The sequence below is a fragment of the Rhinatrema bivittatum genome, chromosome 17 (genome assembly GCF_901001135.1).
Source record: "Rhinatrema bivittatum chromosome 17, aRhiBiv1.1, whole genome shotgun sequence".
Lineage (NCBI taxonomy): Eukaryota > Metazoa > Chordata > Amphibia > Gymnophiona > Rhinatrematidae > Rhinatrema > Rhinatrema bivittatum.
In genome coordinates, this window is record NC_042631.1 from 10,170,287 (window position 1) to 10,184,893 (window position 14,607).

Here is a 14,607-nt window from a genome sequence, read left to right on the forward strand (position 1 = left end):
TAATGGAGGAGCTTATAGATGTAACACCACATCGCTTTCTCTTTTTATAGCGTGATTTCTTCCTGATTAATCAGCGCCAGGGTGCTATGGGTATCAAGAGTCTTCGATCACATCATTCGCACTCAGTTCTTGCAGGGACAGGCCACGGAAGGGCTCACCAGCCGCTATACCTGTACCCCACTCATAGCAACTGGACTGCGGTCACCTGCATGGCAGTGCATAGCGCTGTCAGCTCTCCAAGATAACCGCAACTTTTTTATAAACGCAGTTCAAATTTTATGAGCCAGTTTAATGCAAACAATTATGGGATTTTTTTTGAGCGCGCTGTGATTTAGCTGTGTGCATGAATACGCACACAGCTTAGAAGGAACCGTGCTGACTGCACCTCACTTAATGTTTGTTTTGCTCTTTTAATCAGCCGTTTCCTCCTGCCCAGTTAGACTAGGAATGGGATCTGGCACCCTGAGCCTTCATCTGTAACTCCTCGTTGAATATCCCCTCACACCGTGGGTTTCGTCCCCTCACTGCAGTGACGGTCCTGAGCTGGCAGCCAGGCAGGGCTACTTCTGCCCTGAATGTGAGCACTAAGCAATGACGCTGGTGGCACAGCACTTGCCACCAGGCTGGTCCCAGTTAATGTTTTAAGATAATTTCTACTTTAGAAAACCCAATCTGAAAACTTAGAATGCCAGCTTTGTGGCTCCTGTCTAATGAAGATTTATGCACTGGATAAATTGAAATTAGATAACGAGAGAGAATTAAGCATGTTCAGCTCCATCAATCCTATGTATATGGTGTATGCATGCTTTCCACTGTGTGCACTGAGTCCAAGAGAGAATCAGAACCCAAAGCTCGGTGCTCATCCGTGGTGTCGGAAAGGTGTAAAAATGTAATAAAAAAAGATACAAGCTACCTAAATCCTAGCTTCAGAGCAAGTGCTCCACTACTAAGAACAGCAAGAGGTACGTGAAAGTGGCTCGTTTTATTGAATTCTTGTATGCTGACACAGGTTATAGTGGGATTAGCATCAGCTTATTCCAGAAGTGATCTTGCTTCTCTTTTTTTTAGAAGATTTAAGTGCCTCTGCTACACAGGCAGGATTGTATATTTAATGTGTTAGTGTTTTACTTCTTAACCAGTTATGCTTTGGCACCAGTTACTGATGGCCTCTCTGACATTCAGTCTGCACAAGTCAGTAGTGTCCTATGAGATAAATAGAGGCAGTGCTCTAGACCTATGTTAGTGGGATTAGGCAGCTTGCACGTCGTGCACTCTCTTAGGATCAGATGCTTGGTGGAGGTTCGTGTGCAATGCACTCCTGCGATGCCTGAAGAACCTTTTTTACTCCTTCTGTTCCACTTGTGTCAGGCCGCCGAAGCCGATCCCCTTTGGGCCAAAATTTTTTGCATAACAAACTGCCAAAGAGAGGAAAAGAACAGACTGTTTATATATTACAAAACATTCACCAGCATCATAGTGCGACGGTTCCGCTAAACTTGCGCTTGTTGTGCTCTGAACCTTTTGCAAAAGAAACCCAACCCCCGCTGTATTTAACCAGGCCCCCCTCCTCATGTCGGGTGCAAGAGCCAGAGGTGGATCTGTTTATTGCTCTGTAATCGCAGTTCAGAATGGCAGAACGTAGTCCGGATACCTTCCTAAAGAGGATGATCACGATCCATAAAATCCCCAAATGGCTTGTCATTTCCAAAAAAAAAAAGCGTGACTGGACAGGTTTGGCCCATTTTGGATTGTGCCTGTCCCATTGTGGGGCCCTTCTCAGTTGGCTGCACGTGCACCCAGCGCCCTCACCCTTTGCCCCTGCTGCTGGTGCAGTTGGCCCATCAGGGTAAAAACCACATCAATTTGGAAAAAGCAATGCAGGTGCAGTTTTCCAGCCTAGGAAGAGCAGCGTTTTAACCTGCGGCGAAGGGGCCCGTGCACCCGGATACCTGACTGAAAGTTACCTTCAGAGGGTAGGGGGCAGTTGATAAACGACCTGCAGGGCCTGCATTGGCAAAGGGCAACTCTCCCCAGATTTTCTATGTCAGGCTGGGGGGCCTGCAGCAGTTTCCACATTGCAGTCTATCCCTGCACTGTCGTGTGCAAACGAGCACCTGATCCCCCCCACATAAAAAGTGTTTGAAAATTACGTGGGTGGAGGATCACAGTCTGCACGGTAGTGCAAGCAGACTTTAGTAAACATTTACAAAACGTACTTACATGTGCAAGTTTGCTTTCAAAATACCGGGGCAGTTGCCAGAGTCCATGCCCACATTCACTCCTATGGTTACGCCTTCCGTTTTAAAATAAAGTAAGGGCCGTATCCTCCTTCTATCGGTTTGCACAAGGTAACAGGCGCCTTTATGTCCTTTTACACACACACGCATGAAACCGTGTCTAGCTACATCAGTGACTTGAATCATTAGTCCCTGCATTGACAAGACCTGTTCACTCTGTATGATAAAGGAGGTCCTCCAGGATTTGTGCCTGGACATTTTAAACCTAATGCTGAGAGGCCCTGCCCGGTGCTAAGCGTGTCTTCCTTTCTAAGGCAGAGCGTAAAATAGCAAAACGAGCAACTGCAGCAACAACAAAATGTTTGCTGACTGATGTGGACATCAACGCGAGCCAAATCATTACGATTTCCCCCTTCCTGCTTTGATTTTTATTTCAGGGCCAAGGGCTAATTAATATTTCAATATTTTTGAAAATTATTTCACTGCTGTAATCATTGTTGATTAAACTAAAGCAGGGAAGTGCTGATGTTGCACTAGTAAAGCATGAACACAGCACGGACAGCTGAACAAGGGATTCCCCTCCAAACCCCTGATACATGTAAAGCATGAACACAGCACGGACAGCTGAAGAGCAGCTCTTCAGCAGGACCCCCATGTGGGTATCACACCCATGCTTGTAAAGCATAGCTATAGTATCCTTTCCTTAGAGCAAACTCAAGGAAGAATATTTTTAAATGCATGCCATGGCCGTAATAAAAGTTACATATCTTTGCATCCTAAAATTATAAGACTAACAAACAGAGCCCTAGCATTAAGACCAAGGTAACAGCCAAAGGAAACCAGCTGCTGGGCGCTGTCTCTGTCCGTCCATCTGTATTACAATGTCTGACCTTTACAGTAGAGGTCACCATCTTTTTCTGTGACAGTCGTAGAGTCCAGGCTCTTCCCACAGAAGGCACAGCGGAAGCAGGTCTTATGCCAGGGCTGTGAAAGGAAGTTAGCAGACATGTCAGAACACTATAACATCTAACGTGCACCGGCTGGAGATCAGGGGACACGTCACAACACTATAGCATCTAACATGCACCGGCTGGAGATCAGGGGACACGTCGCAACACTATAGCATCTAACATGCACCGGCTGGAGATCAGGGGACACGTCACAACACTATGACATCTAACATGCACCGGCTGGTGATCAGGGGACAGGCTTCAGAATGCTGCTTTTTTTTTTTTTTTACTTCTTTGCCTATACTGCTGGAGGAGCGAATCAGCACTTAACAGACAAGCGTCCTTGTAGTGCCCTTCTCGGTAATATTGCATGACTAATAATATGGAGCCACAGTCATGAAATTAGTTGGAAAAAAATTGGATAGATATTTTTCAATCTATATGTTTGAGGATATTTTAAAGATTGCATTTTCAAGAAATGTGTACGTGGGAAGAGGCTGCAAATGGTTTGGGGAGTAGATGCTGACCTAGGGGTTGATAATATAGATTCAAACTTGATGTCCTATGGAACGGCCGAGTGTCTCAGCCTTGGGCAGGTGCCCTGCCTAGGCACGTACCCCACACAAAGCTGATCCCACAGCTGAATGGGCCAATGTGTTTGGACTGATCCAGGCAGATAGACTGAGGATACGAATCAAACCTGCCTATGCTTTTGTAGACCAAGTGCATCCCTTGGGCTCAGCCTTTTGCACACATCAGTATATTTATTAAACCATATTTTCTGATAATACAGTTGTGAGCTTTTGCCGCATTTAGAGATCCAAGTGAAAAACCAGGACCAAAAAGAGAGAAACTTACTCTGCCTCCTCCCATGACTTTCTCAGCAGCATACACGGACTTCCCACAGCGGGGACACTTGTCTGCTCCGCCAAACGTTTGGGAACATTTGGAAGGGTTGGTATTCGGTCTAGAGGGATGTGCAGACTGGAAGCTAATGGAAACACAATTTTAATACACACATCATACTCCTGTTCCCCTAAAACTCATCTGCCAGCTTCTGTTTTACAGCACAGTGCTGAAGATTAAAGGGCCAGTAAACAACCTCCAACTCGAGTCCACTTCAGCAGATGACAGGAAATGAGAGAGTGGTGAGAATTTTACTCCCACCCCAAAGAGAGCAGGTGCCAGCCAGCGGTGACCTAGCAGGGAAAAGGAAACGAGTGGCTACAGTTCCAAAAGGTTCCACGTCTGAGTCCATTTCAGCTCAGTGTCTGAAACGGAACTCGAGGCTTTCTGGACAGGGACGGTCGTCTGTCTCTCTTATTGTACAGTTCTTGTAAGTCACTCGATGAATGTGGATCACAGTCAAACGTAACAAAGAGTGAGGAGGAGGAGACTTACTGTTGTACTTCGATGCCGAAGCGTTCCCCTGTGTCGGTACTGAGAGTCCCAGCGCCTTGCCCATAGCCATAGCCTTTCGGCCCATACTTCCTTCCGTAGCAGGATTTGCAGTAGATTTCGGATTCGTGAGCAGCTACTGTCGTACTATCCAAAGCTTTCCTACAAACCACTAAAAACCAGCAGCAAATGTTAATTGTCTGATAGGATACACAAAAAATAATTGTTGGTCACAGAGTAAATTGCAATGTTTGAAGTAATAGTTTCATAGGTTAAAGCAAGTGCAATATGAATTTGTAGTGGCGGTTGCACTAATTCAATGTTAGTGATGCAGAGGGCTGCCAACTGGCTGCATGCTTTCAGAACTGGTTGCTCCAGCCCTGGTTTTACCCAACTGCCTGCGTGAACGGTCCCTACTGATTTCCCCAAGAAAAGTAAGACCACAAGTCTGTGAAAATGTGGAGCCAGCTGCAGATCGTCCACATGTACGTGTGCATGAATGAGGAGCACAGCTTTGCCACTGCTGCGCCCTTCAGCGGAGCAGCCAGAAGCGGGTACAAGACCCCCCGCGGTCGGTGTCGGCGACAGTGGAATAGGCATGAGCTAAGAGCGAGGGCCTTTTGTCACATTCTGTGACTATGGCAGAAATCTTTCGGTAAGGAGCTGCCGTCTCCTGCTCCCAGTCTGCACTTTATTCCAGTTCATGCCAAAGATGGAAAAAGAGAATCACATCAAATACTGCAAAAATCTCTTATATTTAATGACGACTTACGTAACATCAACTAGTTTGAATGTATGGTTCTAATAAAGCTAATTGTAAGTTTAATTTTTTAATGCTAAGAATTCAGCTCCATGAATGCCATCAGCTCTTCTGTTTGCGCTGGGGGTTGGAGTAGGGTTGCCAACTGGCTCCAGGTTTTCAGGACAGGCTCTTGGAGGAGAAGTCCATTACCTGCTATTAATTAAGTTGACTTAGATAAGAACCACCGCTATTACTAGCAACGGTAACATGGAATAGACTTAGTTTTTGGGTACTTGCCAGGTTCTTGTGGCCTGGATTGGCCACTGTTGGAGACAGGATGCTGGGCTTGATGGACCCTTGGTCTGACCCAGTATGACATGTTCTTATGTTCTTAGCTGCTCCGATTCTTCTATCTCACGCCCAGCGATAAGCTCTCCGAACTCGTAACTGTTTATGGGCTCTTTCAGGAGCTTCTCCAATCCTCTTTTAAACCCCCCTGTGTTAATTGCCTTGACCACATCCTCTGGCAACAGATGCCTTAGCTGTGAGTGTGTGCCGAGTGAAAAAATACTTCCTGTGATTTCTTTTAAATCTGCCGCTTGCTAGTATCATGAAGCGTCCCCTAGTCCTAGTGTTGTCTGAAAGGGTAAATAACCACTCCCTCATTCAATCAATTCTACAATTTAGAAAGAATAGCTTATTTTGAAGAAAGGAATGTGGCAACAGATAAATCATCCAAGTTAGAATATGAATCTGTGGAGCAGTCTGAGGGCTGTGCTCTGCCAAGCAAAAGGGCTCTGGCTAATATCATCTGCTGCCTGGGCTTAGCTAGGATGGAGGCAGCTGCGGAGGCAGCGTTTACAACCCCTGGAGGGGAAAGGGTGGAGTTGTGGTCATGGTTTAAGGGTGATGTCCAGTGGCAGGATTCAGGGTCCTGGCAGGATCCCACGGGCCTGCTCCCCAGCCCAGACTTGTAGTCTCGCTTTTCTTAGGGAATGCAATAGGGAAATCAGAACAAGTCCCAGCATGCAACGGGGTAAAACCAGGACTGGATCCACCTGTCCTGAAAATCTGGAGCCAGTTGGCAACCCTAGGTGAAAGGGAGGAACCCCCCCCCCCCCCCCCCCGCAAAATATGAATCTGTATCGCCGCTATTGCAAGAGAGAAATGCCCAGCCTCCCCCTCTAAAAAGCAAGTTCCTGTTAGTGCACAAACATGGCAGCACTCGCTGAAGGCGCTCACTGCAGATGAAGCAGGGTTTGTGAAAGCTTCTTCCGTTGCACTGGATCTCCTCCGCATGGTACACGGTCTTGCTGCAAGCTCCACACTTGGCTCCACCTCCCAGGTTTGGCATCTTCAGTCACTGGGAAAAACCAAACCTAAAGGCCAAGAGCATATTGATTAAAACCAACATTCAGATGCAATATATGAGCCATGTTAATTGCATTATCACTGGCGAGGAGAGAGGAGATTCCTACCCAAGACAGAGATTTCGAACTTTGTACAAATGACTCCTACACCGAGACGCAGGGGAAGTGTAAGCTAGGACAGGCCTCATAGGCCACAGGAGCAGGATACAATAGTTATTTATAAATAAATCCAGTGTCCTACCACCGGAGTAAAAGTGTTGCCTGTGACTTGCGTGTAAGCACAGGAGGAAGAGGGATCTTCCAAGCAGATGTAGCCGAGATCTGGTTAGTTCAGGTCCTAAAGCACCAGCCGTAACATTAAAACTGACCTTTCACTGCAGTCATCGGTTCAAGGCACTTAAAAGCTAAAATGGCAGCAAATGCCAAATCGAGGCAGTAAAATGTTCTGCTTTATTCATTGTTCAGTGTAAGAAACCTAGCAAATGCAATGTCACAGAGACCCTTCTGGTGATATAAATCTGTTCTATGAAGACTGCAGAGTGTCCAAAAACCCAAACTACAGTGCCCAGTGCCCACTCCCCAACCCTCTCTGTTACACAATCATGGTGACTTCTCTGCTTTCTTCCATCTCTTCCAAGAACCTTTTTCTGCTCTCCATCCACAGAGTTACAGGCAGCACCCCAAAAGCTCGAGAGGTTATTTAGCATCGAGGCATGGAATAACGACCGCTGCTAGTAGTCGTTTTGCTTTTGTAGAGAGGAAGATGTTGTGTGCTTTCCCCTGAAGAGCTCAGAGCTGGGACACAAGGGGTTAACAGTCACCAGCCATCAAAAATACACGAGCAGTGGATGGGCAGGATTGACTTGCTTCTTTAGTTTTATCGATCGGGCCCCTCAGTGAGGTCTCTCCGCTCTCTTAAAGCCGCAGGGGCAGCCACATTCTTTACAAAAATCAACCGGTCTTTTTCTGGCCTGCTTTGGATTAAGCGTTTGCTCTCCTTTCCCTTTCACCGTGGTTTCTCATGTTGTTACATTTCCTTTTGGAATACATCTGAGCAGCATAGAACAGGCACCCTATTCGTATAGACACAGGCGCATTCTCAAAACGTGATACGTGTAAGGATTAGCATATACTTGCATAAGTAGCCTCAAGTTGCGTATGCCAGACTTAATAAAAGTCCAAAATATGCATGCACTTTCACGTGCACATGTAGGCATGCAAAAAAAAAAAAGAGGGGGTGAACACTTAGGGGTAGATTTTCAGACGAGCGCGAACAGCCTACTTTTGTTTGCGCTCCAGGCGCAAACAAAAGTACGCTGGATTTTAGTAGATACGCGCGTAGTCGCGCGTATCGGCTAAAATCCTGGATCGGCGCGCGCAAGGCTATCGATTTCGTATAGCCTGCGCGCGCCGAGCCGCGCTGCCTACCCCCGTTCCCTCCTAGGCCGCTCCGAAATCGGAGCGGCCTAGAAGGGAACTTTCCTTTGCCCTCCCCTCACCTTCCCCTACCTAACCCACCCGCCCGGCCCTGTCTAAACCCCCATCCTAACTTTGTCGGGGGATTTACGCCTCCCTCTGGGAGGCGTAAATCCCCGCGCACCAGCGGGCCTCCTGCGCACCGGGCCGCGACCTGGGGGCGGGTACGGAGGGCGCGGCCACGCCCCCGGGCCGTAGCCACGCCCCCATACCCGCCCCCAAAACGCTGCCGACACGCCCCCGCAACGCCGCGGTCTCCGGACACGCCTCCCGACACGCCCACTCCGACACGCCCACTCCGAAAACCCCGGGACTTACGCGAGTCCCAGGGTTCTGCGCGCGCCGGTGAGCCTATGTAAAATAGGCTCACCGGCGCGCAGGGCCCTGCTCGCGTAAATCCGCCCGGTTTTGGGCGGATTTACGCGAGCAGGGCTCTGAAAATCCGCCCCTTAGCATTTATAAGTTATTTTAAGACATATTTTCCAAATTCCTCGCCTATTTTTACACGTAATTATCTGGCATAAATTATATTAAACGAGTTTATTGTGAGGCACCGACTGGGTGGACTGGGGGAGCTCAGGCTGAAGAACCAGAAAGATCTTGCCCTGGAGGAGGGCTGGGCGAACTGGTGGAGTAATTGCCAAACTGGTTAATTTCCTTGAAGCATGCATGTTTTAAAAGTACCTTGCGCATATAAATCGGGACTTGTGCAGGTAAGTCCTAATTTACTTCTGCACATAAAATAGGCACAGGTGGATAAAGGATGCTCGTTCAACGCTTTGAAATACGTAGTTTCAGTGCCTTGCATACCCATATTTTATAAAAGTGTATGTGAAACGGGCCTGTAATAAATGAGTATGGTGAACCTATGCATGGCCACCTTAAACTATCACTTTGGTTTTCCAGTTGCTTTTATTGAGCATGGTTTTCCTCTAGAGCTCTCTGAACTTCACTCGTGCCCTGTTTCTGACAACACTCATACGTTGTCTTGTCAACGGCACATTCTGTCTCTGTCCTATTATCGGGGCTGTTGTAATCTTCTGCCTGAGCCACTCCTTGGCAAAACCCAGGTCACTTTTCTATTATAGGAAGCTGTTACTTCAAAGCTAGCCTGGCTCAGCCTTGCCCGTGCTCGATCTAACAGCTGCATAACGGAGGTATTTATAGCGATGGATGATAAATAGTCAAGGGTTTGTCAAGCCTCCTGCTAGCCCATGTGAAACAGCAATGAAAAACTCCCACCAGCAGGGCTGCCCCTTCCCAAGAGGAGACCTGGGTGGTTGCCTAGGGCATTAGCCATTAGGGGGGCAAAAAACAGCAGCCATGCGGGGCCACGCGCCAAGCCTCTGTTTGTGTGTGTGTGTGTGTGTGTGTGTGAGTGTGAGTGATTGTGCGAGTACGAGAAAGCAATGGTGTCAGTGAGAGAGAGGGGGGAGGGGACGTGTGTGAACGAGACAAGGAACCCAAAGGCCGAATTTTTATTCCCCTGCACGCGTAAAATACGGGGGTTAAGCGCACAAGAGCCGGGCCTCGCGAAAGGGGTGGTCCGGGGGGTGGAGCTAGAGGCGGCCGGAACAGGGGCTGGCTTAAGAGCTGAAACAAAGAAAAAAACCAAAAAAAAGGTAGGCAGTTTTAAAGGTTCGGGAAGAGGAAGGGAGAATGGGCAGGGGGCTAGGGAACTGTGGAAGGCAGTGCTGAGTCGCCGCGCAAAAGTTGCATTATTTCACCTCCCCCCCCCCCCCCCCCCCAGATTTTATAACATGCACAAGCCGGCGCGTGCGTGTTATAAAGTCACACGTCCATGTGTGCGCGTATGTTTAAAAACCTACCCCTAAGTGTGTGTAAGAGAGGGGGCCCCTCTGAATGAATGAGGTCAGAGCCTGGGGGCAGGGCAGAAGGGTCACCTAGAGCGCCCAATGCCCTTGCACCGGTCCTGCCCATCAGATTCTAAATGCGACTGGAACCAATACTCCTGCAAGGTGAGACCAGCAGCCTAAAAAGCAGATCTCAGTCCCCCATTTCTGTTCCAGCAGCTCCTTTCCGAAAGCTTCCCCTCATTTGCCCCATGTCTCATCTTCGGCTATCAGAATTTTTAGTTAAGCTTTGCAAATCTATTAGAGATTTGCTATTTTGTATTTTAGCCTCACTCATGCAAGCTTCAAAGTATTTAGTTCTGCAGAGGGAAACCCCCCCCCCCAGCAAATTATTCCTGTGAAAAGGAATAGGATTTCAAAGCCATAGCTGCTGTCATTTTTTTGAATAAGGACCGACAAAACAACAAGGAAGGCCGTCTAAGAAAGCCATGAGGGCAACAAAGGGATTAGAAGCCAGATGTCCGATCAGAAACTTTATTTTATGGAGACGTGGTTCTTTTTATCAGGTCCGACTCTGGCCGAGTTTCACCCCCTACAATTGGGGCTGAGTGCAGTCAAACGTATAATATCTGTGGAATCAAGTCTCATTCAAACAGATTATAATCAGATGGTATTAAGTCTGCACTTCTGCGGCTAAGGCAGGCTCCGCTCCAATCGCAAGAACCACGTCTCCATAAAATAAGGTTTCTGATCGGACATTTTTTGAATAAGGTAACTGATAACCAAAATGATTTTATACGAGCATGCGTGGAACAAGGCAGCTTGGTCTGTGAGGGCGAGAAGTAAGCAGAGTGGATCCTGTGAAGAACCCGACAGCACTGGCTCCTAGCTTTGAACCTCTGGAGCAGGGCTGATCACCAGGTTCAGTGTAGGCGAGGTTAGAAGTGGGCCCCCTCCTCCTGTGGCTGCCCTGTTAAATGAACTAACTCCCGGTCTGCTATTCTACTGCAGTCCCACAAAAATCAATGCAACCTCATGCACTCTACTGGAAAGAAACGAGACCCATAACACTCGTGTCCTGTTAAAGCGCAAACGAGGTAAAATCTCCTTTCAACACGGATTTCAGAAAGCAGTCCTCATACGAAACCTTTCTCAGAAGCCCCCAAGGCGCTGACACTTGCTAGAGTAATCCTAGCCCCTTCCCCCCCCCCCTTAAAGTAAGCCGTCCCCCCCGGACCCTCTCCCATAAGGTGATCAGCTCCCATCGCCACCTACCAGGCAGGAATTGCGTCTGCTGCTCTGTCTTGGAGTACAAAGGAGAATCAGAGCAGTGGAGGTCCTGAACTCCTTAAATCCCCTGCCCAGGGTGCCGAGTGATGGACAGTGACATCATGGCAATCAGCAGGCCAAAAATAACTCGTGACAGAACACTTGGGTTTTTTCCTGATACCACATATGAGTAGGTTGGATAACAATGCAGACCTGGGATTAGGCATGCAGTCCATTCCCAGATAATGGTTCACATTACAGATAGGGCTGCTCTCAACGTATGTGCACCGGCCTACGGGCTGCTCTTACAAGCCCCAAGAAACAGTTTAACAAGCAAGGAACCAAAAGCGTTATTTAAGAATTTACCGAATCACTTGCTACAGCTCGCGGCCCTAACCTGACGCATTCTGAAATATTATCCTCTAAAAATAAAGACAAGAGGAACGATCGAGTCTTTGTGGCTGAATTTCTTCTCTGATTTATTATGACATGAATGGGGCTGGTTTTCTTGAAATGAATGAACCACTGCCGCCCTTACTCGCATACGGAATCATACTGGGTGGGTGACCAGTGGATCCCAGCTGATCTCCCACTGTGACAGCAGAGACACTCTTCCCATCTGTAAGCACCAGGTCCAGTTCTCCCTGCTTCGAGCTTACACCACAGCTGGGATGTCCCACCCAACATCTGGCCGATTGAAATCACCCATACAATAGCACCTTCCCCTTCTTGGCAGCTTTGTGAGTCTTCAGCTGCCTCTCCATGTTTCTTCTGCCTGTCAAGGCGGTCACATATGCACGGATGTTCCATTCCTCCTTCCCATGCTCTTCCTAAATACTAACTTGGCATTACCATATCCCAGTCATGGCTCTCTGTATAGCACATGGCCGTGACTGCACTATATCCATGCCAGCCTCTTCTATGATGGCCTCCTGTATGGTTTAGCCCCAATATACCAGACACGAGACTCAGACATTTTAGAAATTTAGGGATGTAGGACCGTATTTCTCATCCTATGAACATCAGTGTGCATAGCTTTCCAGATGCTGAGATTTTTTTTCCATTTCTCCAAAAGGTGTTTAATATTTTACCTACCTGAGGGCTTGGTCCACCCGTCCTTGTCTTCCTAGTTTAAAGCCCTCCTCAAGAGGGTTGCAGTTTGTTTTGGAAGATGCTTTGCCCCTTCCTTGACTGGTGAACCCCACCTCTGGTCAGCAGTACTTGGATCATTCTCCCATGGGCTAGGACTCTGAAATGCTCACATTGACACCATCAATGCAGCCTTCTCTGCCTTGGCCTTCATGCTGGACTACTAGAATTGAGAAAACCACTTCTGCACTTCTCTGCTTCACCTCCTTCTCTCACAGCCATGAAGTCATTTTTTTAGAGGTTCTGGGGGGCACCTTGCACTATCACTCATGGCAACATGACTGAGCAGCACTGGAGAATAATTCTTTATTTAATCCAGGAGGCCTCTATGGTCTTGGTCCAATACGATGTATCCCAGCCTAAACACAACTGAACGGTGGTAGAAACACACACACCCCCACCCACCCACCCAAATAAAGGCCTCTAGTGAAAACAATTCTGTGCATATGGTTCCAGAGTACCTGCAGCCTCTGCTAACCAGGGAAGCCAAGCTTCAAAGCCCACTGATGCTCTTTGTGCCCTTGGCCAAGTCACTTCACTCTCTTATTTAGGCTCAGGTTCAAATTTCGGCCTGGCTTTACTAAGCCATGATTGTTTTGGTTTTTTTTGCATGAGATGAGCCCAATCTCACAAAGGGGGGCAGTCCTGCAATATTTTACCCATCCTGAATAAAATATTGCAGCAGTATCACCCCGATCTTTTGTTTTGCAGAAAAAGGCCACGAGCCAAAAGAACGCAGCTGGGACTTACTAAACACTCACTCAATGGTGACCCCCCCCCCCCCAACTCACAGGGGCCACCCTCACTTTAAAAGGCCCTGTGGCCAGACATGACCTCCAAAACTAGTTATAAAAGCCAGCAGGGGTCTTCTAGAGCCCCTGCCCACCCCAGGGCTACCCTTCAAGACAGCCACATGATGATGCCCTAAACCCCTCCCCATGCTTTTAACAAGCCCCAATCCAATTTACCCCTCTATATTTAACCTTCAACTCATCCCATTCTAATAACCTGGGGGGACCCCCCCTCCTCCCAAAAATCAGACTAATGGCAGTGGGCCACCGCCCCAGACCTCCCTGAACCCCCCAACCTTTAAAAAGCTTACTGGTGGCAGTAGAGGGTCAGGTCCGGTTGCCACCATTTTCCTAGCAGATCTTGGGGGTAGGAGGTTTAAATAAAGGGGGATGCAGTGGGCAGGGCATTGCCGCATGGTGCTGTTCATCTATTTTTAAACTGCGTTATTTTCTTTACGTAACATTTAATGTGGAGTAGTTGCTTTACTTGCATTGTTTTTATGTATTTAAATATATGCAAAACAGCTAATTGTAATAAGGCTGAATTTTGTGTCAAAACAAGCAATATCACCACGGTACAGCCTTTATTACATGATAAATGTAAATTAATGTGCCAACTCCCACCTTGGCATGTGAACTAAGCGCCAAGCTCCCAGAACAGCTGGAGAATCAGCAATTGCACGTAAAAGGCAGCCGCAGGTTGCAGGTCAGAACAAGAGGAGCCTGCTCTTTAGAAACATTAGCACATCCGCTCTGTGACCCGCTGAAGAAAAAAAAAAAAAAATCAGCAAAACAAAGCTGTGAGACTCCTCAATTTACAGAAAGCGTCAGCTAAGCCAGCAAGAAGTGGCTTTCATCCATTCCAAAGTGCATGAGAAATATGTGCGGTCAATTCTAAAAATAACTGAACACTGGTGACCTTTGCCTATAAATCCACTTAAGCTACAATCCATTATAGTAATAGCAGCAAAACCTAAAATTGTACGGAGGTTTGGATAAAGTATCCACAAGGAGCAACAGTTGCTCTGTGAATTGTAGTGTTAAAATAGCACGCGATATGGAGAGACCATTTGCCACATTCAGAAAGTTAGAGCAACTGCATCTGCTTTTGTTCTGTGCAGGGCCGTCTTAACAGCTGCCAGCATGTAAGTGCCAGCAGAGGTTTGGGGTACAGGAGGTTTGCCTTTTCTGATGGACATAAGCATCAGTACCAGGTACCAGCTCAAGCAGGTGAGGCCCTGAGGGAGCCTGCTCTACTAGAATAAGCCAATAAAAAACAAACACAAAAAGAAGTGCTCCAGGAGAGAAAAGCAGCTGCTCTGACAGAGGAGGCAGCCCACAGGCTGCTACCAGGGGAGCAGATGGAGAAATCCTGCTGCACCAGTCCAACTGCTGGAGACCAGAAACACTA

General features: G+C 47.7%; 1 protein-coding gene across 1 annotated transcript; it reads right to left on the reverse strand.

Annotated features, from left to right (window-relative positions):
* Positions 1-963: 963 nt before the first annotated feature.
* Positions 964-11,374, reverse strand: CSRP3 (cysteine and glycine rich protein 3). The gene is made up of 6 exons (XM_029582240.1): positions 11,263-11,374; positions 6,570-6,706; positions 4,589-4,757; positions 4,046-4,178; positions 3,128-3,221; positions 964-1,415 (listed from the first exon to the last, which is right to left on the reverse strand). Exons 2-6 carry the CDS (start codon positions 6,679-6,681, stop codon positions 1,342-1,344), a joined length of 582 nt encoding a protein of 193 aa, XP_029438100.1. The 5' UTR covers positions 6,682-6,706; positions 11,263-11,374; the 3' UTR covers positions 964-1,341.
* Between the last annotated feature and the right edge of the window lie 3,233 nt (positions 11,375-14,607).

Excerpts from the sequence above, each read along its gene's own strand:
- CSRP3 (XM_029582240.1), bottom strand. The coding sequence starts at position 6,681 with ATGCCAAACCTGGGAGGTGGAGCCAAGTGTGGAGCTTGCAGCAAGACC. Across the intron at positions 4,179-4,588 it reads TTCGGCATCGAAGTACAACA|CTTCCAGTCTGCACATCCCT; the intron begins GTAAGTCTCCTC and ends TGTTTCCATTAG. Across the intron at positions 1,416-3,127 it reads TGGTGACCTCTACTGTAAAG|TTTGTTATGCAAAAAATTTT; the intron begins GTCAGACATTGT and ends TCTCTTTGGCAG.